The 27,596-nt window shown below is 39.0% G+C and overlaps 2 protein-coding genes across 2 annotated transcripts; both read left to right on the plus strand.

Annotated features, from left to right (window-relative positions):
• Window positions 1-16,472: 16,472 nt before the first annotated feature.
• On the plus strand, window positions 16,473-16,937 carry LOC137817880 (uncharacterized). Its single transcript, XM_068621106.1, has one exon. It carries the CDS (start codon window positions 16,473-16,475, stop codon window positions 16,935-16,937), a length of 465 nt encoding a protein of 154 aa, XP_068477207.1.
• Window positions 16,938-23,253: 6,316 nt separating this feature from the next.
• Window positions 23,254-24,776, plus strand: LOC137818935 (non-specific lipid-transfer protein 1-like). Its single transcript, XM_068622598.1, has 2 exons — window positions 23,254-23,809; window positions 24,566-24,776. Exons 1-2 carry the CDS (start codon window positions 23,466-23,468, stop codon window positions 24,576-24,578), a joined length of 357 nt encoding a protein of 118 aa, XP_068478699.1. The 5' UTR covers window positions 23,254-23,465; the 3' UTR covers window positions 24,579-24,776.
• The last annotated feature ends 2,820 nt before the right edge of the window (window positions 24,777-27,596 follow it).

The following is a 27,596-nucleotide window of genomic DNA, read 5'->3' on the forward strand; positions in this document are numbered from 1 at the left end:
ATAATCAAGTCATACATTATGTATATGAAGTGAGACTTTAGTTTGTCACATTGTTACCTTAAAACATGAGTAAAATTGGTTGTTGTTTAAGATATGAGGTTGTACCTTACTCCTTGGATGGTTGATTAAGAATTTTCCCTTCAATATCAAAATTGCATTCAATACATTTTAGAAGTGATGAAAGACTATTTCCTTAAAACAATGAAAAAAGAGTGAAACACTTTAATTCCTTATGTTATGTCCAATGATACTGTACCGCCCTGGTAGTCGGAAGTGATGACGTGGCATCAAGCTACAGTACAGGCGTGTTAACGAGATGCCAGGTTGGCAGAAGGGAAGGAAGTCGGGGGGCTAGTGAAATCGCCAGTTATGAAGTTGGCGTGCTCCGATCTCCAGTATACCAGAACCGGCGGTCACCGGGTTAAAGATGAAGTCGTCAGATGTGAACTCAGGCGACCAAGTGATTAGAGATCGCCGGAGCAAGCACATCGCCGAAGATGAAGGTGGTGCAGATTATGAAGGCGGCCGACGAGACCACAGGGAAGGTGTACGAAGGCACCCTAACTCGCCAATCCCAGTAGAGATCGCACTCCAAGTTAGCTATGCACTGGGCAGTACCATGCATAGGTAACTTAGCCAAAAGAGAGTCAGAAGCAGCGCCCAAGTCAAGGAGCCCCGAGGCCCGATTAAGGGACAGATTTTCGCAGATTTCGTGGTCGAGCTCTCATCTGAGGCGACGCGAGTTGAAGGGGACGATTTCCGTTGGGTGCTCTCGGTGGATGGATCGTCGAACCAGCAGGGTAGCGGTGCTGGAGTCATCTTGGAAGGACCCAACAGCGTGCTGATCGAACAATCTTTGAGGTTTTCCTTCAAAGCCAGCAACAATCAAGCAGAATATGAGGCGCTGATCGCCGGGATTTTGCTGGCCAAAGAGATGGGAGTCAGGGTGTTGATGGCTAAGAGTGACTCGCTGCTAGTCACGGGGCAAGTAACAGGCGAGTTCCAGGCTAAAGATCCACAAATGGCGGCTTACCTAGAGTATGTGCAGGAATTGAAGAGTTCCTTTGCCTCCTTTGAAGTGGTGCATGTGCCCAGAGAGCAGAATGCCCGAGCTGACTTGCTAGCTAAGCTCGCCAGTTCAGGCAAGGGGGGTAGGCAGAGGACGGTGATTCAAGAAACTCTGAAGACGCCGAGAGCATTTGTAGCAGATCACCTGGTTCTTCAGATAAGCAGGTCGACGGAAAAAGCGGCAAGAAGTCACAGGTCTTTGACGCAAGAAACATTGAGATCGCCGAGAATTAGAGCATGTCGAGGAGAGAAGGTGAACATGACGCAGGTCTGCGCTACCCATGAGCCAGACACCTGGATAACACAGTACAAGCGGTGCCTGGCAGATGGCCTTCTCCCGCTGGATTCGACAGAGGCTAGGAAGATAAAGAAAAATTCTAGCAAGTACACAATGATAGATGGCGAGTTGTACAGGTTTGGGTTCACTCACCCACTCCTGGAATGTGTGCACGGCGAGAAATGCACGAGAATTATGGCAGAGCTCCATGAAGGGATATGCGGAAGCCACGTCGGGGGTCGAGCTCTGGCCGCAAGGACTCTCCGTGCAGGTTACTACTGGCCAACGATGAGAGAAGATTGCAAGAGGTATGCGCAGTGTTGCAAACAATGCCAACAACACGCCGATTGGCACAAGGCGCCTCCCGAGGAGTTGAAGTCGATCTACAGCCCTTGGCCGTTTCATACATGGGGAATCGACATCCTGGGACCTTTCCCGCTGGCGATCAGGCAGATGAAGTACTTGGTGGTGGCGATTGAGTATTTCACCAAGTGGATCGAAGCAGAACCAGTGGCCCAGATCACCGCACACAAGATCGAAGGTTTCGTGTGGAAGAACATTGTGTGCCGGTTTGGTGTGCCCAAGCGCCTGGTGTCGGACAATGGGACTCAGTTTGCAAGCCACCTGTTGAAGAAGCTGTGCGAAGGGGTGGGAATTCAGCAAGTGTTTGCATCCGTCGAGCACCCTCAGACAAATGGCCAAGTAGAGTCAGCTAATCGGGTGTTGCTAAGAGGTTTGAAGAGAAGGTTAGAGAAAGCCAAAGGAGGCTGGGCTGAGGAGGTACCCCGTATAGTCTGGGCGTACCACACCACCGAGCAGTCAGGAACCCATGAGACCCCGTTCAGCTTAGTCTATGGGTGCGATGCAATGATTCCAGTAGAGAATCAGGAGAGCTCGCCGAGATTTCAGAACTTCGTAGAGGAAGAATCGAATGAGGAGAGAAGGTTGAACCTGGATCTACTGGATGAGGTCAGGGAAGAGGCGAGATTAAAAGCTGAAGCGGTGAAGAGAAGGATTGAACGAAGATATAACTCGAAGGTGATGCCGAGACAGTTCAGAGAGGGCGACCTGGTGATGAGGAAAGCCCACCAGTATGAGATGGAGAATAAGTTGTCGCCTAAGTGGACGGGACCGTTCAGAATAACCGAGGCGCTCGGGAACGGCGCCTACCGCTTAGAGACATTGGAAGGAGGGGCGATTCCTCGCACTTGGAACGCCACGCACCTCAAGTTATATTACAGTTGAGAACTTTGTAAGTAAAGACAAACACGAAGTTATATTACAATGTCTATGTTAAAACAGTTTGAAGGGGGCACTCTTTTTTCCCTAAGGAGGGTTTTTAACGAGGCCACCCAATAAAGAGGAGTTTTCGAAGTTTAAGTTGTTTTAGATTGCATGTTTGTTGTTTTCCGAAAGTTTTGAAGAAAGACCTTGTCACTTATATGTGATTTAAGGCAAGTTAAAGATATGTTGCATGCTTTCTAAAAGGTTTCTAAGTCCTCATCGTCTTTCGGCGATCGGAGGCACCAGTTAAAAGACCTCAACGCCCTCGCGCGTTCTGAGGCGAGATAAAGACCTCCTCGCCGTCGAGCGAGTGCAGGCGAGGAAGAGTGAAAAGTCCTCAGTGTTTCTGGGGGTGAGAAGATGTAACCCCTGGGGCAATGTAGAGGCACCAGTGAAAAGTCCTCAGTGCTTCTGGGGGCGAGAAGATGTAACCCCTGGGGCAATGTAGAGGCACCAGCGAAAGTCCTCAGTGTTTCTGAGGGGGAGGAGATGTAACCCCTGGGGCAATGTAGAGGCACGAGTTAAAAGACCTTCTCGCCTATGAGCGAGTTCAGGCGAGTTAAAAGACCTTCTCGCCTATGAGCGAGTTCAGGCGAGTAAAAGACCTTCTCGCCTATGAGCGAGTTCAGGCGAGTTAAAAACCTTCTCGCCTATGAGCGAGTTCAGGCAAGATAAAATCCTTCTCGTCTCGAACGAGTTCAGGTATGGTGTAAAGGGTGGAAGAAGTTTGAAGGGTGGCTAAGGTAGGTTCGAAGAGAGCGCTTAGCCACCCGGTCTTTTGTTCTGAAGCTCAAGGAGGTAGAGAAGGATCCGAAAGGCGCCTCTACCCCCAGATAAAGGAACAATGGCCAAGGTATGAAGCCAGAAAGAAGCTGATATCGCTAAGAGTCTTTGGCGACCAGGAAAAGTTCAAGCAGTTGCAAGAAAGTTAAAGACCCGTTTTGATGAAGCAGGTCGGGTTAGTGGTGTCTTAAGCCATTGGTTGAGTTAAAGTTCGTTGTTTGAAGAGTGATTTTACGCTAAGGTTCATTACCTTGAGATTACAAGTTGTTAGAGTGATTGTTATTCGAAAGTCAGTGGTTCGAAGCAGTTAAGTACACGATTGCGCTTACGAAATCGCTAAGTTAATTTCTTGAAGAAAATTGTGCGAACAAAGATAAAGCAGCCAAAGAAGTTACAAGAGAAATACAAGGACTTTATCATCAAAGTAAATATCGGTTCGAGGCACATGTACAGGAAAATATAAAGTTTATTACAATTATATGTAAGTAGAAAGCATAAAGGTAGTGGATGGAGGGAATCGATCAGTCTTCAGCAGGAACAACCTTCCCATCCACCACCTCGTTGTTGAGAGACACCATGCTGAGATCTAGATCGGGGAACAAGCAGGCAAACTGTTCCCGTGCGGCCTCGAATCCAGCAGCAAGAATTTGGGCAGAACTCAGATTAAGTTCTTCGATCTGTTTCTTAAGTTCTTCAATTTGTTCCTTCAGTCCCTCGTTCTGCTGCTTCAGCTCTTCAGCTTGCTTCTTGAGTTCTTCGTTGGTTTCCTGAGCTTGAAGAAGGTTTTCAGCAACCTTCTTGGATTCTGCCTGCACCTGGCCCAGTTCAGCGGCGATCTTCCCTTTTTCTTCGTTGGCTTCGGCAAGTTTAGCCATGGTGTCGTCTCTTTCTTTCTCCACCGTCCCCAGGAAGACCTCCCGATCGGCTGACCTTTGTTCGAGCTTCTTTACCTTGGCGGCGTCAGCTTTGATCAAGGCCTCCAGGTCAGCCACTTTGACGCGATAAGGCACTAGCTTGCTCTCCAACTCAATCTTCTCTTGAGCCAAGAGCTGTACCTTATGGCGGAGATCGGTGGCCTCCTTGCGTGCCACCCGGAGCTCGGTGCTCATGGCATCTTCTACTCGGGAGTGTTCGACCTCGGCGAGTGTAAGATTGCAGGATAACCTCTCCACCTCAATCCTTATGGTGTTGTTCTCAGTTCGGAGTGCGAAGAGGTCATCCTGGAGCTTCCTAGTAGAACTCTCCACAGCTTTAGATATGATGGAGGGGAAATCCTCCACCATCATCTTCAGTTTCGCTGAGAAGGGCTCCCATACCCTTTTTACCTCAAGAGAGAGGTTCGCTTGTGGAGGCGCAGGGGGGGCTTGTTGTTGGTTTTCGCCGCCACCTTCTTGAGTTGGTTGCTCAGTGAGTGCTTCTTGGCGTGGTGGCGACGTCGGGGATTCAGTAATAAGAATTGGAGAGTGGTGAGCACCTTCATCCCCGACTGGTGCAGCGTTTGCGGTTGAGGCGTTTGAAGGAGGACCCCCTCCAGCTGATACATAAGGCGTGGAGGCGCTCGGGGGATTCTCCATGAAGTTGGCTTCGGCGGCCTCAACCACAGGAGGCGCAGATGCCAATGGAATCGCTTGGACTGGCGAGGCGGGAGCTGGTGGAGGAAGCAATGTTGGAGGCGGAGCGGGTGTGGATGGCGGTGTTGATGTTGGAAGAGGGGGTGGAGCAGATGGTGAAGAAGGCGCCACCCTCTTCCTCTTGGTGACAAGGCCATCTTCCGTCGCCTCGTCGTCTTCTTCTTCCTCCTCATGGACTACTCGGGGGGCTTTCCTCTTTGGTTTCCTGAGGATAAGCTTTTGGCGTTGGTTGACGGGTTGGGCCTCAGAGGAAGTTGGGCCTTTGGGTGGCGATCTGCCCTGAGCAGCGGCGATCTCCACCACAGAGTTTGGCACGGTTTGGGAACTCGATGCCAACCCATGGGATCGGGCGAGCGCCCTCAGTTCAGCGAGCTTTCCTTGGCCCAACATACGATCTGCATATTGCAAAGATACATGGGTTAGTTCAGAAGGAAGGGTAAACACATAAGGCAGTATGCAGCAAAAGCAGATAAATGGTGCAGAAAATAAAACCAAAGTCTTGCGCACAACGCACAAGACGCCCAGAAACAGTTAACAGAGATAATGTCAAGGAAATAACTTAAACGTTGAGGTGAGTTCTAACCTATGCGAATTTCGAGTTGATCTTCGAAGAACTCGAAGCAGATGAGCGTGGTGGTGAGGAAGGTGATGTTGGCGTCTGCCACACTCTTCCAGAAGAAGCATAGGTCCCTGTCCAAGGCACCCATGCTATCAGGACTCCTTGGCCTCCTGAAGCTGCTTTTGGACTCTTTGTTCCCCTTGTTTACCCAATACAAGGGGAAACCGTCGAGCAGGGAAGCATCCTTGTCATTTGGGCGCACCTGGACGAACTTGCCCTTCCAGTCTTTGTAGGATTGCTGGAAGATAGAGAGGATCGACCTCCCAGCAATCCCGTTCAAGCTTACCCACAGGCGATCTCCTGGGTGCTTGGCTTCGAAAAGAAAGAGGAAGACGTCCACTGACGCTGGCAGCCCCAAGTGGTCGCACATTATCTGGAAGGCTCGTACGAACGCCCAGCTGTTGGGATGGAGCTGGGCGGCGGCGATGTCGAGCTCGGTGAGAAGCTCCCTTTCAAAGCGAGTGAAGGGAAACCTAAGTTTCACCTTCTTGAACAGAGTGGTATATATGAGGCAGAACAACCCGCCGGTGTTCCCTTATCATCAACGCACACCGGCATGTCGGGAGAGCAAGGCAGCACCATCATCTTCTCGTCGTGCTCCTTGTGGAACGATAGGTGAGGCTCGTCCCCCTTCTTCAATCGCAGAACTGCCAGCAGAGTTTACAGAAGATGTTTCCTTCAACAAAGTCGGGGTGGCCCATGGGTACAGTTTTTTGAAATCTGGAGAAGGCACGGAGGCTCCTCCGGCGACGGGTGGAGTGGCCTGAGCCAAGTTGGGGCGGGAGGGTGCAGGCCTCTCAGCCTGAGAAGAAGAAGCACCGCGTGCTCGCGGTGGGTTGTGTGCTTGTGAGGAGGGGTTTCGTGACGAAGGAGGAGGATTTGGGGAGATCTTTGAGCGAGTCATTGCGGAAGCTGCAAAGGAAGAAGAAAAGAAAAGGTGATCAGGACTCGCAGCGGCTGACTCGATCATGAACGAAGGGTGAAAAAACGAACGAACGAAGGTTCGTTGTAACGAAGACAAAGCCCTAAGTTACGAAGAAGGAGAAATAGAAAAAACAACCCACAACGTATGCACCAGACAGTTAAAGGATGATGCGAATCGGTTAAAATGCAGGAAAAACCAGCAGAAGAAGGAAAGGAAGTACCTTTTTATGATCGGAAGGGTGTTGGAGGAGGTTGGTGATTCAGGAAGTTGAAGAACGTTGAGAGCTTTTGCAGAAGAGAGTTGGAGCGTCTGAGAATACGAAGAAAGTGATGGAACAGTGGAGCGAAATGGGTTTAAGGGTTTTTCGAAATGAGTTTGGGAAGCGCAAACGACAATTGAAGGTAACCGTTGATGAAGCCATGTGTCGAGCGATGGGAGGAGTGTTTGGTGGAGCGTCAGAGGAGCAGAAAGTACAACCGCTTGAAATTCTGCGCCAGTGCCACGTAGATCGGTATTGACGTGACTCTTTTAGTCTTTTCGCTGGACAAGTCTTCGCTTAAGTCTTCGCTTGTGTACCGCCCTGGTAGTCGGAAGTGATGACGTGGCATCAAGCTACAGTACAGGCGTGTTGACGAGATGCCAGGTTGGCAGAAGGGAAGGAAGTCGGGGGGCTAGTGAAATCGCCAGTTATGAAGTTGGCGTGCTCCGATCTCCAGTATACCAGAACCGGCGGTCACCGGGTTAAAGATGAAGTCGCCAGATGTGAACTCAGGCGACCAAGTGATTAGAGATCGCCGGAGCAAGCACATCGCCGAAGATGAAGGTGGTGCAGATTATGAAGGCGGCCGGCGAGACCACAGGGAAGGTGTACGAAGGCACCCTAACTCGCCAATCCCAGTAGAGATCGCACTCCAAGTTAGCTATGCACTGGGCAGTACCATGCATAGGTAACTTAGCCAAAAGAGAGTCAGAAGCAGCGCCCAAGTCAAGGAGGCTCCAGATGATGGCACGTGTACGACTGGATGCGAGCCACGTGTCCAGGTGCGTAACTGCCAGGAGAGAGAAAGTGACCAGGTATATAAGGGTTTCCCAACGAACTTCTGAGGTACGCACGTTCAGATTGTATTCTTTACGCTTGCGAGTTCTTGAGCATACTGTGAGAGAGAACATTGCACGGTTCCTTGAGAGTTCCTGAGTGTTACTCTTGTACTATTTGGTGGTTCAGTCACTGACTTGGGCGTTGGAGTGCGATCGGCCGCAGCGGCGCCGCTCTGTTCTTTTGCAGGTTCTTGAGGTGGATCGTGACGAAGGACGGAGGTTGACGCGGTGCACACGTCGATCCAAGTTTGACGAGGCAAGTTCCAACGTTTTGATCAACAGGCAGGATCAGATACAAATAAATTTAGTAACGTGATCCTCTACTGTTGACCAAAATGCATCTTTTACGAACCCATATCCCCTTAATCGTTGATCTAAATTAATTAAAGCTTTTAGTTCCATGCAAATAATGTCCTGAATTTGTTCAATGTGCACCAATTATGACATCAACTACTACCAATGATACTTTTTTTGTGGTAAGAACTTTGTTATAATGTTTTCCATAGCACTCGACACATGCAACATATATTATTCATAAGAAACAATACAAAGGATCGTTAGGGCAACTACTTTTGGGACCAAGATCTTTCTTTACACAATACCAAAACTTGTTTTAAGAATATAGTAATAGATTCCTTTAACAAATAAAATAATGAACTGAAGTGATAGTAATGAACCAACAACAACTAATCAAATTTGAACTATGAACTGAAGCTTTTCAATCTCAAACTTCCTCTTCACTTGTTTGTAATCAACCTACACATAATATTGCATACTATAAATGGTTTATTCAATGTTTAAACTAACTTTCATACAACATAACAACCATGTACACTCCAACCAATGGAAACGAAAGTCACACAAAAAAAAAACAAGGCCATAATTGATTATGTGGGTAGCATAACTGATTATCCTATGAAATTTTGAAGTGCCACTCATATATTCGATTATGAAAAAGTTTCTTCTGAACAAGTTACCACAAAACACCAGGGTGACCAATACCTTTCTTCACATGAACACCACCACAATTCACTTTACACATCACCAACACCAACTCAAGTTGCACCGACCATTGAACCAAATTGCACTTCATACACCACCACTTCAAGAAGAGATGAAGAACGAAACCAACCACTACTCCAACTCAAATGAGAACGAAGAAGAAAACCATGAACCAAAGGAGCACCAAGGTCATATCAGTTAATGTATTTTTAATGGAAATTTCAAATGCTTAGCAATAATCAAATGATTCCATAAACCATAAACGTTCAAGAATATATATGCATGAATGCTTGAAAAATCTCTACAACGTTCAACCATGCACAATGAAAAAGGCAAGGGTAATTTAGTCTTATCCTCACACATTAGTTGTTTTTCTCCTCCTTTCTTCACACCTTGACCAAGCACCACAAATCTCCTTCTCCCGCAAATCCCTACCCCCACTACCTCGCACATTAGTTTATCCAAATGAGGTTCACTGTCTAATAATCTCCTTCATATTCGAGTGAAGAGTACTTACCTAGATCCAAACACAATGTAATTGAAGAAAACAATATAAATAATAATAATAATAATAGTAATAGTATTATTATTATTATTGAAATTGACATATTTATACAAAATTACTCATTTTATACTAAATCATCTTTTTTATTTTTGAAAATATTTTCTTTTACTTTCTTATTTTATTTTTTTTCAACTATACTACTATCACTACAAGAAAAATGATTTTTAATAGGGGTTATAAGTGTATTATCTACGATTTACTTTTTTCCCGGGAAGATCCAGCGTCGCTATTTTCGACGGTTTTGGAAACCCTTATTATTTTCGACGGTTTTGGAAACCCTCGCTATTTTTGGTGGTTTTGAAAACCCCCGTTATTTACAGTAGTTCTAAAAGCATCCATTATTTCCGACGGTTTTGAAAATCCCCATTATTTTCTACCGATTTGAAAACCCATTATTTCCAACTGTTTCTAAATATTTGTTACTTCTAACGATTTCTAAATTACTTTCAGCAATTTCATTACCCCATTAATTTTATTTGTTATTTTTTTAATTGGTTGTATTTTGATAATGTATATAAATTCATTATAATCATCTTGTTAATTTCATCTTATTTGTTTAATAGGTGATACATAATGATAAAAGTAAAAAAAAAAATTAAAAAAAAATTGTTATGGATTTTAGCTTCATATTCTTGTTTTTTAGTCATCATTCTCCTTCACAATAAACGGTCGAAAAGAGAAATTAATGCATATATGTTTCCTCGATTTAATTATTTTGCAGGAGTTATTAGTTATTGGTTATAACAGCACTCTGGAACACACCATAAAAAATACAAAAATTATACAACAAACTAGTTAGGGTAACCTCATCATTGTGGAAGTGTTAGAGTTAATTATTAGAAATCTAGAAAAAAAAAGGCTAACTCTAAAAGTAGTGTCCAGCTCAAGAAAAGATGGTATATTTGAAGATAGACAGACTAATTATAAAAAAAATCTTCCAAGGAACTTTCTTTATGCGTCATCATTAAATTATAAATTGTGTGATATAACGTGGTTGATTTTTATAATAATTTTGTTAAATATTATAATAAAATCATTTTTAGATAAACTTTTTTTTATATAAATGATTATTGAAAACAAAAATTAATAATTTTGTTTATTTAGATTTAACTATGTTTTTATCCCTAAAATATGAATTTTCTTTTGGTATCTTAAAATCTCCTAAAAATATATATTTTTTCATTTATTTTGTGAAAAAAAAATTCATTCTCTGAAATTTTCCTTGAAATATTTTTTAAATAAAATATTTGGTGTTGGAATAAAATTTTATCACATGTTTTTTCATTAAATAATGACATGTCAAACAGAGTCAATATAACAAAGATGAAATACACAATAAAAAAATTAGGAACTAGAAAAAGAAGAAATAAATTTATAGGATCAAAAGAAAAAGTTAAACTGCTAAAAAAAATATTTATTTTTTTATAAACTGAATTTAATTTATGTATAGAGTAAAGTTTTATAATTTATAGTTTATGTAAAAACTAAAGTGTGTATATATATAAATATTTATTGTAAGGATTGAGAAAAAATAGTATTAGAGTAGAAGTGGTACAATTAAAATGACACCTGAATAGTTTATTATTAAATTTAAAAGAGCATATAAATAGAATTTCAGTTATTCAGTTTTCATTTTAAAAAGAACCACCATCTCTCTAGAAAGTTCTTTTTCCTTTCCTCTCCCTTTTCTCTAAGATTTTGACTTCCTCGCTCATCAGTTCGACGATTGAAGTCCACCATCAGACTCCTGGTAGTGAATACTACAAGACTGTCCGATTAGAATCTCTGATAGAGTAAGTTCACTTTTGCTCTTCTCTTTAAGTCAAATTTTGAACTTGTTAGGTTGTTTTTGTTTTTGCTTTGCATGTGATCATTTTAGCTTCAGGGTTAATCTCTGTTAGCTTAGGGTCCTAGTGATATAGTTAGATATTTTATTAGGACTCTGTGATGCAGGTTATGTTACCTTTAAGTTCTTGGTAGATTTGGAGCTCTTAGTGAGCATCGACTAAATTTCAGGTAAGGGAAGCTAACCTTAATTTCCAATAGAACACTAGGCTAGAAGATCTGCATGTGGGGGTGATGTGGTCACCAGTCTCAAACTTTCTTCCAGAATTGCTTGTTTTAAGTATATTAGAAATTGACTGAGATTTGAATGTGAAATTTGGTATATGGTTGCTGTCATAAAATTGTAATGTTGTAGATTATTGGTTGTTTGATGTTGATTGAGAGAAATTTTCAGCTATAGCATGAACTTGTTATTTTTGGGTGCACCCTGGTGTCATTTAGATCAAACTAAATTATTTTCGATCAATCCAAAAGTACTGGGTGCACTCTGGTGTCATTTAGATCAAACTAAATTATTTTCGATCAATCTAAAAGTACTGGGTGCACTCTAGTGTCATTTAGATCAAACTAAAATATTTTCGATCAATCCAAAAGTATTGGGTGCACTCTGGTAATTTTCAGGAAAGGAAATACCGTGTTGAGATTGTTGTTAGGTTGTATTGATCTGTCAGGCCCGTAATGAGACATCCTGACTCTACTGATATAATGGAATTACATAGATGAAGTTATTCAGTTGATGAGAGTCGATGGAGGTTCATATGACTTTGTTTGGAGTTTGAAATATAATTTGGTCTTTCAGGTCATATGAATTTACCCTGTCATACGAGATGATGAGATATTGAGATGTTTATGTGCATGGTTGTGTGGATTCACAACGAGTAGTATGACAGGTGCAAGTCTCAGAATTCTAATTTCAATACACGAGTCTTCCGGAAGTAGAGTCAAGTGTCTAGGTGATATGAGTCCGTGGAAGTCTGACATGTGAAAGATGAATATTGAATTTTTATAAACACTTGATGATTTGAGAAATTGTATGAAACTTAATGATTTATGTTTATTAATTTCAAATTGAAATTATATAGAATTTTGTTTTATATAGCTAGATTACCCTGTTATTTGTTTGTGTTGTTTCTCTATCTGTGATGATCGTGTATTTACACGGGAGCAGATGATGTTACAGGTGATTGAGCTCTTCCTCAGTGAGAAGCTGAATGATGAATTTTGAATATTTGTTTTAATTTTATGTAGATATATGTTTCGTAACATTTTAAGAAAGAGTGGTGGACATAATTGTATTATGTTTATATATTTTTTTTAATATTTTATACAGATTTTAATTTTTAGATGTGGAAAAATACAGGAATGTTACATTATAACACTTAAAAAAATGATTTTTTTCATTAGTTGATAGGATAAAATTTGGGAGTGATTGTTGATATGAATATTAAACTCTTAAAAAGCCTTGTTAAAACAATTAATGATATATTCGATAATGGCAATAGTGAAAAAACATTGCAGTGGTCTGATCAAAATTTACATTTTATGAAGAATGTGTCCTACATTGATTCTTGGAAATGGAAAATTCAAGAAAGAAAACTTCTACTCATACACTGACTTTAGTTATAAAATTAAGTTCAGTTGAAACAAAATTAACAGTAACTTTTATATTTATATTTGAATTAAGATTAAAAGAGGGAGATGATGTATATAAGAAGAAAAAAGTTTACAACATTAAAGCGGTTCAGATATGATGAGAAGGATGGTACGATGGTCTACCACAAAACTTGACCCACGAGTTTCATATCTGATACTGTTCCATTTCTTTTTTTACAAGTCAAAGTTGCTCCAGTAATAGTATTAGAATTTATTTTAAAGTGTTAGCACATTCAACATATTAAAGTATTCACAAACTAAAAATCACCACTACATCTACTATGAAATACTTTCATAACAAAATCATATTATAACGTACCTTATTCAGAAAGCTTCCAGAGTAAAACCAAATGTCAATTTTCTTAGATAAATTTTGGCATCTAGAGCTCCTAGCAAATTGATGAACAGATATAGAGTAAATTTTCATGCATGAGGATTAGGGGTACAATTGTTATTTACAGTATGTCATTGGAGTGGAAAACACACACAAAAAAGGTCAAAGATATTTTAGAAAAAATGTTTGAATTAACCTTAGGCTTGAATAGAGTTTTCAATTTCCATATTGATTGATGAATCAATAGATCAATTGTCAGGAGCTCCTAAGACTTCTTCTGCCCCTGCTAGATACTGCATATTTTAAGAGTTTCATTATAGAGTTACAATTGAAATGAGGAATATATAAGCAAAAAAATGCATATTATTACTGCAGTGGAAATGGGGAATGTCACTGGCATGATTACCATTATGTTGCTGCGTGTGAATGTGCAGAGAACAAGCAGGATAAATGAGCAACAAAATTTAATGGATCTACTACAACTTGCTTAATTTAATTCGCCATAAAAGAGCATTAAATTGATGAGAAATATAATTTGAAAAATTGAAATGAAAAGTGTTGAAAATGAAGCTTTGATGTCTCCAAATTTGTGAAGAGAACTTGATGCCTGTGCTGCTGTGTTTGGGGCTTAGTTCTAGGTAGTTCAGAATTTGTAAAATTCATTCTTAATCCAAAGCACAACTGAATCAATCTGGTTTTGAAAATGAAAAGTGTTTTTCTAAATTAAGTGAAAAACAATCGATTGATTTCTCGGTTTAGTCCGTTGTTTTGCACCCAGTCTGTTTGGAGGGTTTTCAAATTGTTTTTGACTTGGTTAACTAACTGTTTAAACCAATTCAACCGGTAAAAACAACATTTCAATCGATTGATTTTTGAATTTCTTTTAACAGTTTTTCAAAAAGTTGTTAAACTTGTTTTCATTTGATTTCAAACTGTTTTGACTCGTGTTTAACTTCCTAAAATGGCTAGTTTGAAGAGTTATAAAACTTGGTTACCTTCCATATTTGAAGACAAAAAAAAAGATATTAAAAAACTATTTTGAAAAAGATTTGATTCAAGTTTTGATTAGGGATTTGAAGTTCTTGTGCGAGAACCAAAAAGGAATTTACTAGTGACTGAGAAATTGGTGATGACAAAGATTTTAAAAAAATTCTTCTTCAGTGTTTCAGCTTCACGTGCATTGTGAGTTTCTTAATGAAGAGTAATGTGTGTAAAAAAAATTTCTTTTTAGAAGATCTTACAGCTGGAGTTTTTTCTTTTAAAATAATAAAATTAAAAATGTGACTCATTTTTTAATGATTAATATTTTTTGGGGTTTCAAAAACCTCTACTATGTGGTTAATACGTACTGGGGATTTTAAAAAAAATCTAAGAGAGTGCTTAGTAGAGATTACAGTAACCTCCATAATAAACCCCAATTAAAATTATATTTTCTTGTATGTATTATTGAACATAGTATATTATAATTTTAAAAAATTGTAAATTTAAAATAAAAAAAGTAATACTTTTTATTGAAAAATCATGAAAAAAAGACTATAGCAATTTGTTCATGAGAAGAGATTTATAATAGAAAGAGATAGAAGAAAGAAAATACAATAATTAAGAAAGAAATTAATGAGAATTAAATAAAATTTTATATTGCCTAAATTAAAGGAAGTGAAAACGAATAAAAAAAATCTTCCTCCATTTCTTTCATCTGATTTGAAATATAATAAAATTCCTTTTTCTTGATGAAGTTCAAATAAATAAGGAAAAATAGATTAAACTTATTTTTAGGTGTATAGAAATGGATGAAAAGGATAAATAAAAGAGAAAAATGCTGAGAAAATAAAGAGGAAATATAAAAAAAAACTACAAAGAGAAAAAAAAAAAGTGAAAACAAAAGTGAGAGAGAAGTTAAATATAAGTTGATAGGTAATTGAACAGCAAATTTACAAAGCATTTGGTTTCCATACTCTTCCCACAATGTTTACAAAACATTTGGTTTTCCATACTTATTTTTATTGTTTTAATATATACTCACTAGTGTCGGGTTCTCAATAGTATCTTCGTATGCTCGGTTTTTTTTTACCACAAGGTCTGTTCGGTTCTTTTATGCAGTAAGGGACCTGCTCGATGCTTGGACCTAAGCAAACCTGGGCCAACGACCTTGGTCAGGATGGGCCTAGATCGCATGAGAGGTAGCCAAAGTAATTCCACTAGTGCACCCCTTAAAAGTTATATTTGGGTGGTAGATATAATTTTGTTATTATTATTAATATGTGGCAATATTTTACTGTTACGTATCTGTTGCATGTTTCTGTCGCATATCTGTTGCACGTGGCTAGTTGCTATTAATCCTAGTAATATAGGGAGCCGCTTGGGTAACAGAAAGTGGGCTTGCGGATAGCACATGAAGATCATTGGTGCCCGTGGCAAGCAGTTTTCCGTTACCAATAAAAGTTTAATGTAATTATTTTCAGTTAAGATTCGTTGAGCTCAAGAGATAGTGGTTGCATGTTGCATGAGTAGTCTCAAAGAAAAGGTACGCTGTTTTTCGCACATCTTACTAAACTGTTACTTTTCGGTGAGCCCTAACTGACTTGATCGTCGGAGTGTCATCAACAGGTAGGGCACCCTCTGTCCCAACAGAACCATACTAGAAGCAGTTAAGAGAGACGTTGAAGAAGTTGCGTTCATCCTAGGTCAACTGGCAGTGCAGTCAACCGACAAGAACAATTCAAATTATTGTCTAATATTTATTTTAAGGTTTAGGGAAGAAGGGTCGACTAGGGAAGTCTTGTTGGTAAACACCCGAGTAGGGAGGAGCCACCATTTGCTGACTCGAGAAACGTTAAAGGTACCACGGGTTGGAGCATGCGCGGTGCTCGGGGAGGAGGTGGTGACCGTCTCCTCGGGGAGAGCTGCTGACACTTGGATCACCCCTTACCAGTGATATCTAGCTGACGGCCTACTTCCTGATGAACCTGCAGAGAGAAAAGTGGTGAAAAGAAATTCGAGGAAATACACGATGATTGATGGTAATCTATTTCGCCATGGGTACACTCGCCCTGTTCTTATTTGCATTTACGGCAAGCAGTGCGCCCGTGTGATGAGCGAGCTACATGAGGGCATCTGTTGAAGCCATGTTGGGGGTCGAGCGCTGGTGTTAAAAATCATACGTGCTGGGTATTATTGGCCGACGATGAAATAAGACTGCGGGAGTTACGTACAGCGGTGTGAGCAGTGCCAGAAACACGCCGACTGGCACCACACACCAAATGGATGCCATACGACAAATGAAGTACCTTGTGGTGGTCATCGAATACTTCACCAAGTGGATTGAAGCTGAGCTTGTTGCCCAAATCACCGCACACAAAGTACAGCACTTCGTGTGGAAGAACATAGTATGTCGCTTTGGGGTTCCCAGATGTCTGGTGTCAGACAACGGAACGCAGTTCGGCAATCAACAGTTAGGCAAGTTATGCTCGGAACTCGGCATAAAACAGTATTTGCCTCAGTAGAGCATCTTCAGACAAATGGCAATATGGAATCAGCCAATAAAGTCTTGCTCAAAGGCTTGAAAAGAAGGTTAGAGAAAATCAAGGGAGCTTGGACGGAGGAGGTTCCCCGGATTCTTTGGGCTTATCACACCACGCCACAATCCAGCACCAAAGAAACACCGTTCAGTTCGGTGTATGGAACGGACAATATGATTCCCGTTGAAATTCACGAGAGCTCTCCCCGGTTCCAGAACTTTGTCGCTGAAGAGTCTGATGAGGGGAGGAGAATGAACTTGGATTTGCTAGAGGAAGTCCGCGAACAGGCGCGTATAAAATCAGAAGCATTGAAAAGAAGAGTTGAACTGAGATAAAGAACCAAGGTCAGACCTCGACAGTGTTAAAGATGTGAAGCTTTAATGTATCAAATCCTCATGAAGCCTGAAGTTGTGTGTGTTTTAGGTTTAATTTTTGTTATGGGGTTTAGAATCTTTGTAAGATCAATCTTGTTTCTCAAACAAAGCTTATTTCAATCTGTTTTAAAGATTAAAGTGTTTTTCCATGCAAAGGGAAAAACAACCGATTAAAGTTTCGAGACAATCGGTTGTTTGTCACTTAGCTGGCAAAGAAGTTTTGAAACTGTGTTTTTGAATCAGTTGTATAACTACCAAAACCATTCAACCAGTTAAATCGCAGTTTTAACCGATTAAATGTAAGTTTTCATAATAGTTTTTTGAAAACCTGTTTTAACTGATTCAGTTGTTCAAATATGCTTTCAATGGTAGCTTGTCAAGGTTTATAAAAATTGTCCTCTTTCAAACATTTAGGATTGATGAACAAGAGAAGTTTTATACTCTGATTTGAGATTGATTAGAGAGATTACCAACTATTTGTGAAAAGGTGTTTTTCCAAGTTTAGCAAGATTGCTTTTGGGCTTTGCTGTGATTCAAGAACTGATCCAAGTGTTTTCTACCCTTGTTTAGCTTCTTGTAATTGTTTATATTACACTTTGTAAAAACTATTGTAAAATCCTGTAAAGTCAGTGTGATTCTGGCTTGAGGCGTTGGCTGTGTGCAAAGAGGATGAGTAGGCTTTGTGGGATTCAAAGTCACCTCTTTGTGGTGTGTGTTTGTAATATGTGATTGGTAACATAGTGAAATACTCAGTGGTTTGACTGAGGACTAGATGTATCTCTGGAATTGAGTGAACCAGTATAAACCTCGTGTGTAATTCTTTCTATCTCTTCTCTCCATAACTGTTTGATTTTTTCCGCTGTCATAAACAACCGGTTAAATCGTCATTTTAACCAATTATAATTCTGATATCTGTTTTTGTTTGTCCATTTGATTGACTTTTTGAATTGCTTTTCTAAGTTGATTGTTAAAGATTCATTCTAAGGAAAGTATTTGTGAAAATCTTTTATAAACAATTCAGCCCCCCCCCCCCTCTTGTTCTAGCCATCAATCCTAACAGACAGTTCCAGGTATCCGACTTGGTAATGCGGAAAGTTCATCCCTACCAATTGGAGGATAAGTTGTCTCCAAAATGGACAGGGTCGTTTCGTGTGGGAAAAGTGGTCAGGAATGGTGCATATAAGTTAGAAACCTTGGAGGAGGACCCATCCAACAAACGTGGAACGCTGCTAATTTTAGTTAATTGTTGTTAAACAAAATGGTGCTACAGGGTGACACTGTTTTTCCCTTAAAGAGGGTTTTTTAACGAGGTCACCTAATAAATAAGTTGTTTATGATGCATTGTTGTTTTCTCTTAATCCCTGTTGTTCGATTGTGATGCACAGTGCGATGACCCCTCTCGGAGAGGTTCTCTGAGAAAGGGTCGTGTGAGCGATTAATTACCATTGGCAGATAAATCGACCTTCCTTGTGAAGTCGCACTGTGGGTAAAAGTTGCGTAGATGCCTCATCCGGACAAGCACGAGTTAGGCCAACCCGGTGTGAAAGTGATCACTCGGGACTAGGTGCTCTGTAGGATGAGTAAAGTTGCACAAATAGGTCACCTAACCTAGCGCGAGGTAAGACGGGCTAGCCCGGAGTGAAAGAAATCACCCGGGTCTAGGCGCTCTGTGGGGTAGGTGAAGGATGAGCTAGTCCGATGTGTAAGAAAAACTTGAGTATAGACACTAAGTGGGAGGAGCTGGTGGCACAAGTGAATGATGCGATTAGTGTAGGACAACTCAGGAGTTTCCAATCACTCAAGTGCAAGTGCTCTGTGAGAATGATATTTGGCTGTATAGCTCAATCGTTTGAGCACGTGCCAGGCAAGGCGACACTTGTTGGATTCGATGTAAGACGCTTTTGAACGCACTACTTTGAACGCTAGCCCGTAGAGACTATGGTGAATAGTTCAACCAAAGGTTAGTTTCGTTAAACTTTGATTATGCTTATTGTCCCATGTCGAGAAGAGTCGGCACTGACAACGCAATTGATTGAGTAATATACTCAGATAGGTACACGTTATCGTAAGCTATTTGAACTAGTTAAAGTTAAATAAGGCATGCATGGGCAAAGTTCGAAAGGTTTGTTATATACGACACATGATCAAATAAAATGGTTCCTTAATGGTAATAAAGATAAAGTAGGATATAGTTTATAGTTACATTAACATAATAAGATTAAAATTCCTACTCCTCTACTAGTTGCCCGTCCACGACCTTTTTGTTTGGTGCTAGCTAAGAGAAGTCCAAGCTCGGGTGGAGGCTGGAGGCTTGCTCAACAACAACCTCAAAGCCCACCAAGAGAGCTTAAGCAGCCTCACCCTTATAGACTTCGACCTCATCAGCAAAGAACTTATCCTTCTGGACAAGCTCTTGTTGCAATCGTGACAAACGCTCGTCTTGCTCGGCTAGGCGAGACACCTGCTTAACGACCTCCTTAGTCTTGGCCTCCAAGAGTTGCTGATTTTCAGGTGAAGGGCTCAGAGTTTTTGGATTTCCTGTTCCAGGTTCGCCATTCTCTGTTGGGAGTCCTGTTTGTCTTGTTCGATGGCAACCTCTTGACGCTGCATTTTCTTCACGACCACACAGCTTGTGGCTAGAGCCTATCCGAACTGCTTCACAACCTCTTACAGCAGATGTTGGCTGCTATGGGCATCCATTCTCTCCTCGTCCTCAGGGCGCAAGAGAGCATCCTCTAGGAGGGAGGTAACTTCAACACCCTGGTCCCAAAGGTCTTTTCGCCTTGAACTCTCCACACCCACCTCAAGAGGGCATGGCATGGCAACAGGGGTATGCAGAGGTTGTGATGGAGGCGCAACGTTTGAGGCCACCTGGCCTCGGGAGGGTGTGGGCCTCGGGCTAGTGGCTTGAGCCCTCCCACACTTTCTAGTAAAGACGAAGCCCGAAGCGGTGTCTTCATCATCTTCAGAGGAGGTGGGCACAACCACCACCTTCGATGGAGCACGACTGACCATCTTTGCCTTTGCGGGCAGCCTCAGCAGGTCCTCTTTGTTCAAGCGGGCCAACATGCTATCTGCAGGAAAGACTAAAGCAAGAATATGTTATGCTTCACAAGTAATAAATCCTAATCTCTGAAGTTAGAGGAAAAAGGTATACCAGTGTAACTCTTTAGAGAGTTCGGGTCATACTCGTGGGCCAACAGATAGACCGTATCAAAGACAATAGGGAAGCTTGTGATCGGCAAGGGCTAACTTCTCTAAACACCAGGTAAGCTTCGAGTTGGGATTCTCGGTCTAGTATAAAGGAAACTCGTCCAAGAGATCAGGGTGTTTTTGGTTAGCTCGGATGTTCAGAAAATGGTCTTTGAAGTTTTTGTAAGAGGATTGGAAGAGGGTAAGGATTCCCCTTCCAGGGATGCTGTTTACTGAAACCCAGAGCTGATGCTGTAGCTTATTCACCTCGAAGAGGTAAAGAAACACATCGAGAAAAGGAAGGACGCTGAGCTGATTGCAAAGAATGCAAAAGCACGGACAAATGCCCAACTCTTAGGGTGCAATTGGGTTGGGGCTACGTTCAGCTCGGTCAAAAGTTCTTTCTCAAAAACTAACAGGGGAAGACAGAGGTGTATTCTTTGAAAACCAGTGGCGTAAACGTAACGAAAAGGCTTACCCGGGGACGTGGCTTCATCACAACATACGGGTTCATCGGGTGAGCATGGGTCTAGGAAAATCCAATCGTCTTCCTGATATGATTCCAATAACAAGATAGAGATGTTTCATAGTCATTATATGGAATCAAATTGAGTTGGAATATGATTAGGCACTTTTCAAGAATTGGATCAATGTTCTTAATATTCAAGAACTGACCAAAACACAAGTAACCAAGACAAACTCATGTAGAAACCCATTTTTTGACAAATGAACCGATTGAAATGCACAAGAAAGCAAAGGAAGCGATTAAAACTAACTAGAAATCAATTGAACCGAACAAAACCATGAAAGAAAACATTTGAACCGATTAAAGCAGTAAAGAAATGAGATGAACCGATTAAAACAAGATAAGAACCAAAAGATCCGAACAAAAGTGCAAGAAAAGCCTAAGACATGTTTATAGAGTTTATAAGGACATGGAAATGGATGAATAAGATGGAAAAGAGAAGGAAACTTATGTGGTTGGAGTTCTTGGAGATGAACACGCCACTTGAAGGATGTTAGGCTTCAAGATGAGTGTAGATGTCGCCACTTGAGGTTCCAAGATGCACTCAAGATAAGACTAGAAGAGGAGAAGACAAATCTCACTCACTCAATCACCAATTTGGGAGAGTTTCGGTAGTTATCAAATCAATTCTCTCTATTTAGAAGGACCCAAGCCCTCCTTATATAGGAAGAGGACCGGTCATGAAGTACATGAAGCTTACACAAGAAGCTATCCAAAAGGTCCCTTGCACATCTCTCACTTTCTAGCGCCTAAAGTGAGTGATAAAGGGTCAATCTACTAGAAAGTTCTAAAACTAATATCTAAAGATGATTTGACATAAGAGCTATCTTTAGGTTTCCCTTTTAGCACCTTTCCTAAAACTATATTTAAGCATTATTTACAAATTGAAAGAAACTATAAAGAGAGATATTAATTGAAGCTCATTCTTGAAAGCTTGTAGTCTTCTTTGGCTTTAAGCTTGGTCCTCTCTTTATTTAATTCTTCTTTAATTTTTGAGAAGACTAGAAAGAAGAACTTCAAATGTGTGGGTGAATGACCTCTTCCTCCATTGGTAGAATCCTCTCTTATTTGATCTCTATCACTTTCCTACCAAAGAGGCATATTTTTTTTCCTAAGGGCCACTATTTTTTCATGAGAGGTGTATGAGGAGGTTTCAGAAAGGAGGTTCGGGGGAGCCCAGGGATACAAGGTTTTATAATCCATAAGGGCTCGCGACTAGGCACAGTCACACGTAGAAGCAAAACAGTTCAAACCCAACACAATGCAAAAATAAGTTTGAATTCGAACAAAAGAAAAGGAAAATAAAACCTAGCTATGTATTTCGGGGATCATATGATTACACGCTAACAGGCAGTGTTGAGCATAAACCAGACATAGATGAAAATAGAGTAATCTCAGGCAAAGCAGACAAAGGATGAATAATTGGGAGGGGAAAAAAAGAGTACCTTTCGTGATTGATCAAGGAAAGCTCGAAGAAATGGGTGGAAGATTGTTGAACGAGGCAAGGGAGTAAGAGAAAAAGCTCTAAATAATGAATAATGGAAGATGAAGTTTTAGGGGTTTTAGAATTTTTGGAAAAGGAATTCTAAACGGTTGAGTTTCGTTACCATTAGCACTGGAACACGTGTACAAGTGGGGACTGTGAACAGTAAAACTTTGCTTCAAAAATCGCGCTCACCTACCTCTGAGAAACCGTCACGTCAACGATCAACGGTGCTCGGAAGACTCTTCGCTCAGCCAAGCTCAGCTCGAGCCTGAGGTGCTTGTGTACTAATCAGTGCCCGGTTCTCGATAGTATCTTCGTATGCTCGATTCTTTTGTACCACGAGGCCTGCTTGGTTCTTTTACGTCGTAAGGGACCTACTCGGTGCTTGGGCCTAAGCAACCCTGGGCCAACGACCTTGGTCAGGATGGGCCTAGATCGCATGAGAGGTATTCAAAGTAATTCCACTAATGCACCCCTTAAAAGTTATATTTGGGTGGTAGATATAATTTTGTTATTATTATTAATATGTGGCAATATTTTATTGTTACGTATCTGTTGCATGTTTATGTTGCATATCTGTTGCACGTGGCTAGTTGCTATTAACCCTAGTAATATAAGGTGCCGCTTGGGTAACAGAAAGTGAGTTTGCGGATAGCACCTGAAGATCATTGGTGCCCGTGGCAGACAGTTTTCAGTTACCAATAAAAGTTTAATGTAATTATTTTCAGTTATCGCTGAACTCCACAGAGAGTGGTTGCATGTTGCATGAGCAGTGATAAAAAGGAGAATAGGTCTCCAAGAAAATGTACGCTGTTTTTAGCACATCTTACTAAACTGTTACTTTTCGGTGAATTCTAGCTGACTTGATCGTCGGAGTGTCATCAACAGGTAGGGCGTCATCTGTCCCAACAGAATCATACTAGAAATAGTTAAGAGAGACGTTGAAAAAGCTGCATTCATCCTAGGTCAACTATGGCAAGAACAATTCTAATATTTATTTTAGGGATCATATTTTTTTTAAATACTACATTGTGTCACTATATCAAATAACATTGGTGTGTAGACATTAGTGGGTGATCATTTAAATCAAAAACAGTTAACAGTTAGGGTCATATAGTCCGCTTCACTCACTTCACTTTTACTTCCTTCTCCCTTTCCTTCTTCTATATAAACCCCACACCCTGCAACCTTCTCACTCACCAACTCAACCAACAACTCAATCAAGTCCTCCCAAACCCTAAACCAAATCCCATTTCTTCAATTCGCCATCCCTTGAGTTGTTTCCATGGCCACCCTCAACTCTGCGTGCGTCGTTGCCGTGCTGTGCTTGGTGGTGCTGACGGCACCCACTGCACATGCCGCCATCTCCTGCGGCCAGGTCACAAGTTCCCTGGCTTCATGCATCCCTTTCCTCACGAAAGGTGGGCCGGTGCCAGCGTCATGCTGCTCCGGAGTGAGGTCCCTCAACGCCGCCGCAAAGACCACCCCAGACCGCCAGGCGGTCTGCAACTGCCTGAAATCCGCCGCCGGTGCCATCCCTGGATTCAATGCTAACAACGCAGGCATACTCCCGGGCAAGTGTGGCGTCAGCATCCCCTACAAGATCAGTACCTCCACCAACTGCGCTACGTAAGAGAAAAACAAAATTTATCGTTCAAACTTTTTTATATAGTTTTCTAAATTTTTATTCTATACATAAATTAAAATTAGTTTATAAATAAATTATTATATTTTTTTAGTATTTTTATTTTTCAAACATAAACCTGATACACTTAGTTGAATCTTATCTATTTTTTTAGTAAACTGAAAAAGAATAAACTTATTGTGAAGTAAAAAGTAGTTGATAGATAAAAGTACGTTGATCTCAAATAATTTTCAAACAGATTAAGAGAAAATAAATTTAGTTCTGGTTTTAATTTTTAAGTAACTGTCACTAGAACAATTATTAAATTATTATTGCATAAAAATTGTAAAAATGTTTTGTAACATTTTTTTTTTCATTTTCAATGATTTAAAGGTTATTTAAAGATAAAATGTAACAAAACTAAACAAAATCAGACCAAAATTAAATTTCTAACCGGTTTTGATATGAAAGGGGAGTTTGAAAGAAAACTATAAAATATGTGATATGAAAAGAAATAGAAAAATATGGAAGAAGACAGATGCAATAAATGAGAAAGTAGATGTATCATTATATAGTTATCCATAAAAAGAAATTCTAAATTCAATTATAAATTTTCTTTTATAAATTTGAATCTGCGATGGAAATAAGTTGTGTTTGAAGTGAGATTAATTCATCATAATATACTACATTAATGTAATATAAAGTTAGATATTTTGATTTGAGATTCATTATTATGATTTATTTCTTGATTGCACTTGCAGTATCAAGTTTTGAAGAAGAAGGCACTGGAAACTACTCAGTATAGAATGAGTATATATCCTGAATACTACAAGAATAAGACAAAAGGTGACGAGGGCTCCACTTATATGCCCCTCTAATCTTCAAATGAGATATTTTATTTGTATTGAAGAGGTTTTAATATGTTGTAATGTTATTTACTCCTATATCTACTTTAAATTGGGTTTCTCACCACTTTGTCTGGGTGCTCATTTTAGGGTTCATCATCATTTATCACGTCTCTTTATGTTGAAAGTCATTAAAAAGAAACGTACTCGATTGGTAATATATAATTGATTAGATTAATTCCAGAAATTCATCATCTTAATAACCAGTCTTAAAATGGTATACACTACAACAAAATCATTAATTAAAAACCTATAAAATTAAAAATAATTAATTATTATAGTTAATAAATTAAAAACTATTTTAAAGATTAAAAAAATTATTAATTTTTAAATTAATTTTTATTATTGATAAATAGTTTTTAAATTGAATTTAATTAGCTATCAAGGTTTTAACTACCAATTATTTAAATTTTAAATTTGATAAAAGAAATTTAGTAACTAATTAAATATCAATTTAAAAATTATTATCAATAATAGAAACTAATTTAGAAATTAACAATTTTTTAGTCTTTAAAATGATTTTTAATTTAATTATTATAATTAATTATTTTTGTTTTTAAAATTAGTTATTTTTTAGTGTATGATTAGAAATGTTTGTCTTTCTAAACTTTAATGGTGATAATTAAGGTGGTTAAAGGTCTTTCTCATATATTCGCTAAGCAGCTAGTGGAATTACTCAAACATAAAATCAATGAATAGTCAAAAGTTCTAATTACAGACATACTTTGCTAATTTTAAACACTTGCATTATTTAAACTTTCAAAAAAGTGTCCCCTTTTAAAATATTAGAGATTAACTATAATTCTCTCGAAAATTAAAAATAACAATACATATATTATTTATTGAAATAATTCCATAAAATAACCTTACTCTCATATATAGTAACTTGGCATGACTTTTATTTGTCATAATTTTAAAATAAAATAATTAATATTTAAAACTAAAAACTAAAAAATAAATTTAAAATTTCTTTTCAAACTAAAACTATAATTAATTTGAAACATGAAATGTTATAATAATATTGTATATAAATATATATTGATCTTTCATGTATATGCATTTTTAATGTTCCTGTCCTTCTTTAAACAATATAAAGGCCTCAGTTGCATCAAGAAAAATATGAATTAGTGTCCAAAAAATTGGTTAATAAGAAAAATATGAAATATTGACAAAAATGTGGTTACTAAGGAAAATATAAAATATAAAATATTGACAAAAATTTGGTTACTATTAAAATAGTAACTAATTTTGTGACGGAAAAGAATTATTACTCTTTTGTTTTATTTAGTCACTAAATCTACGACTACAATATGTAATCAAATTAGTAATTAAGTACACTAAAAGTTTCACTTTGAGAATGTTGAAATTCCATTTTCTCTATGTAAAGAAGCATTATTATTTTGTTGTTTTATTAAATTTTTCAGTCTCATCCTTCATGACCTTCCTTTATGACCTGGATAGATGAAGATGTAGAGTCATAAGATTTTCTCTCAATTGTTTTGGTTAACTCAAATCCAAGACCTTATATCCTTCCTTTATTAATTCCAACAACTTTATACTTATTAAAGTTGTAATTCATTAGTGGAAACATTTGTATAATATATGTTTATTGGGATGCTTCTTCCCGTGCTTAATTAAATTTTATTTGTGAACATAGAAAAGTGGTAATAAATTGAAAAAAATATAAAAAAGATAGTAATGTTGGACAAATTGACATGTTATTTATGACTAACATCAACATGTGTTGATCTTTAATCAACCCATGTGTTGTCCTTCTTCCATTTGTGTATATTACAAAACAATTGTGATGGGGTAGGAGGTTTTCGCTCAACTTTGTCTAAGATAGGATCAAGAAAAATATCAATTTAGAAATTACAATATAAAAAAAAAAAACAACTTTCTCAACTTATTTATGAAGGAAATAAAGAAGATTAAAGCATGAATACAAATAACATTTATATTTACTATAATGTTTTGTATTCTTTCCATAAAATAATGCTTAGAAGTATTCATATTTCACATAATTTTTTTGAATATAGTTTCAAATTTAATCACAAAACCAATAAAGGCATTGTCTAAAAATGATTTTACTTTATTGAGGAATTTTGATTTATGTTGTTTTTATAAGTTTTTCTCAAAAGTATTGACTTCTAGCTTTTTACAAGTAGCTTCCTCACTCTATCTTTCCAATCCCCTACCTCATTTAATAAATATTATTGTTATTACTCATATTGAGGACCACCCTATTATTATATGTATAAACTCTATTATAACATAATGTTTTTCTAATCTATGAGTGCTCAAGTTGTCCAAATCAAACAGAATCAAATTGTAAAATCATTTTTTCTCAAGTGAACAAAACTAAAATGTTAAAAGTGTTCCTAGACCTGTCCATTTGGCCCAGCCTATAGGGCTTGGTCCTTACATACGGTGAAGGCAAAAATCCCACATGGCCAAAATAACCCATACAAGAGAAAGCCAATATGGCCAAAATGTCACCAAAAGTCCTATGGGTTAAAGTCAACCTATGGACCATTTTTTAAATTGAAAAACTTATTTAAAAATGAAAATGAACAAAATACTTATAAAAAATATTTATACACATGAAAATTATTTATACAATCCAAATACAAACTTAGTATCAACAAAGACGAGTTGGACTTAGGTTAAGTTAAGTCAGGCTGACATCATCTCAAGTTGGTCAACATAAGCCCAAGTCAGGTCGAGTCCAGCTCACACCGAGACGAATCAAATCTATGTCAGGATGAGTTAGGCTTACATTGAGTCCAGGTCAATTTGAGTCCAATATCGGGCAAGTAAGATCAGACTAAGATGGCTCGTGTAAGACCAACTTGGGTTGATGAACATATATTTATTCACACACAAT

This window comes from Phaseolus vulgaris, chromosome 10, assembly GCF_000499845.2.
Source record: "Phaseolus vulgaris cultivar G19833 chromosome 10, P. vulgaris v2.0, whole genome shotgun sequence".
NCBI lineage: Eukaryota > Viridiplantae > Streptophyta > Magnoliopsida > Fabales > Fabaceae > Phaseolus > Phaseolus vulgaris.

Bases quoted from the DNA above. Each gene is read 5' to 3' on its own strand.
- LOC137817880 (XM_068621106.1), top strand. From the start codon at position 16,473: ATGTCGCTTTGGGGTTCCCAGATGTCTGGTGTCAGACAACGGAACGCA.
- LOC137818935 (XM_068622598.1), top strand. From the start codon at position 23,466: ATGGCCACCCTCAACTCTGCGTGCGTCGTTGCCGTGCTGTGCTTGGTG.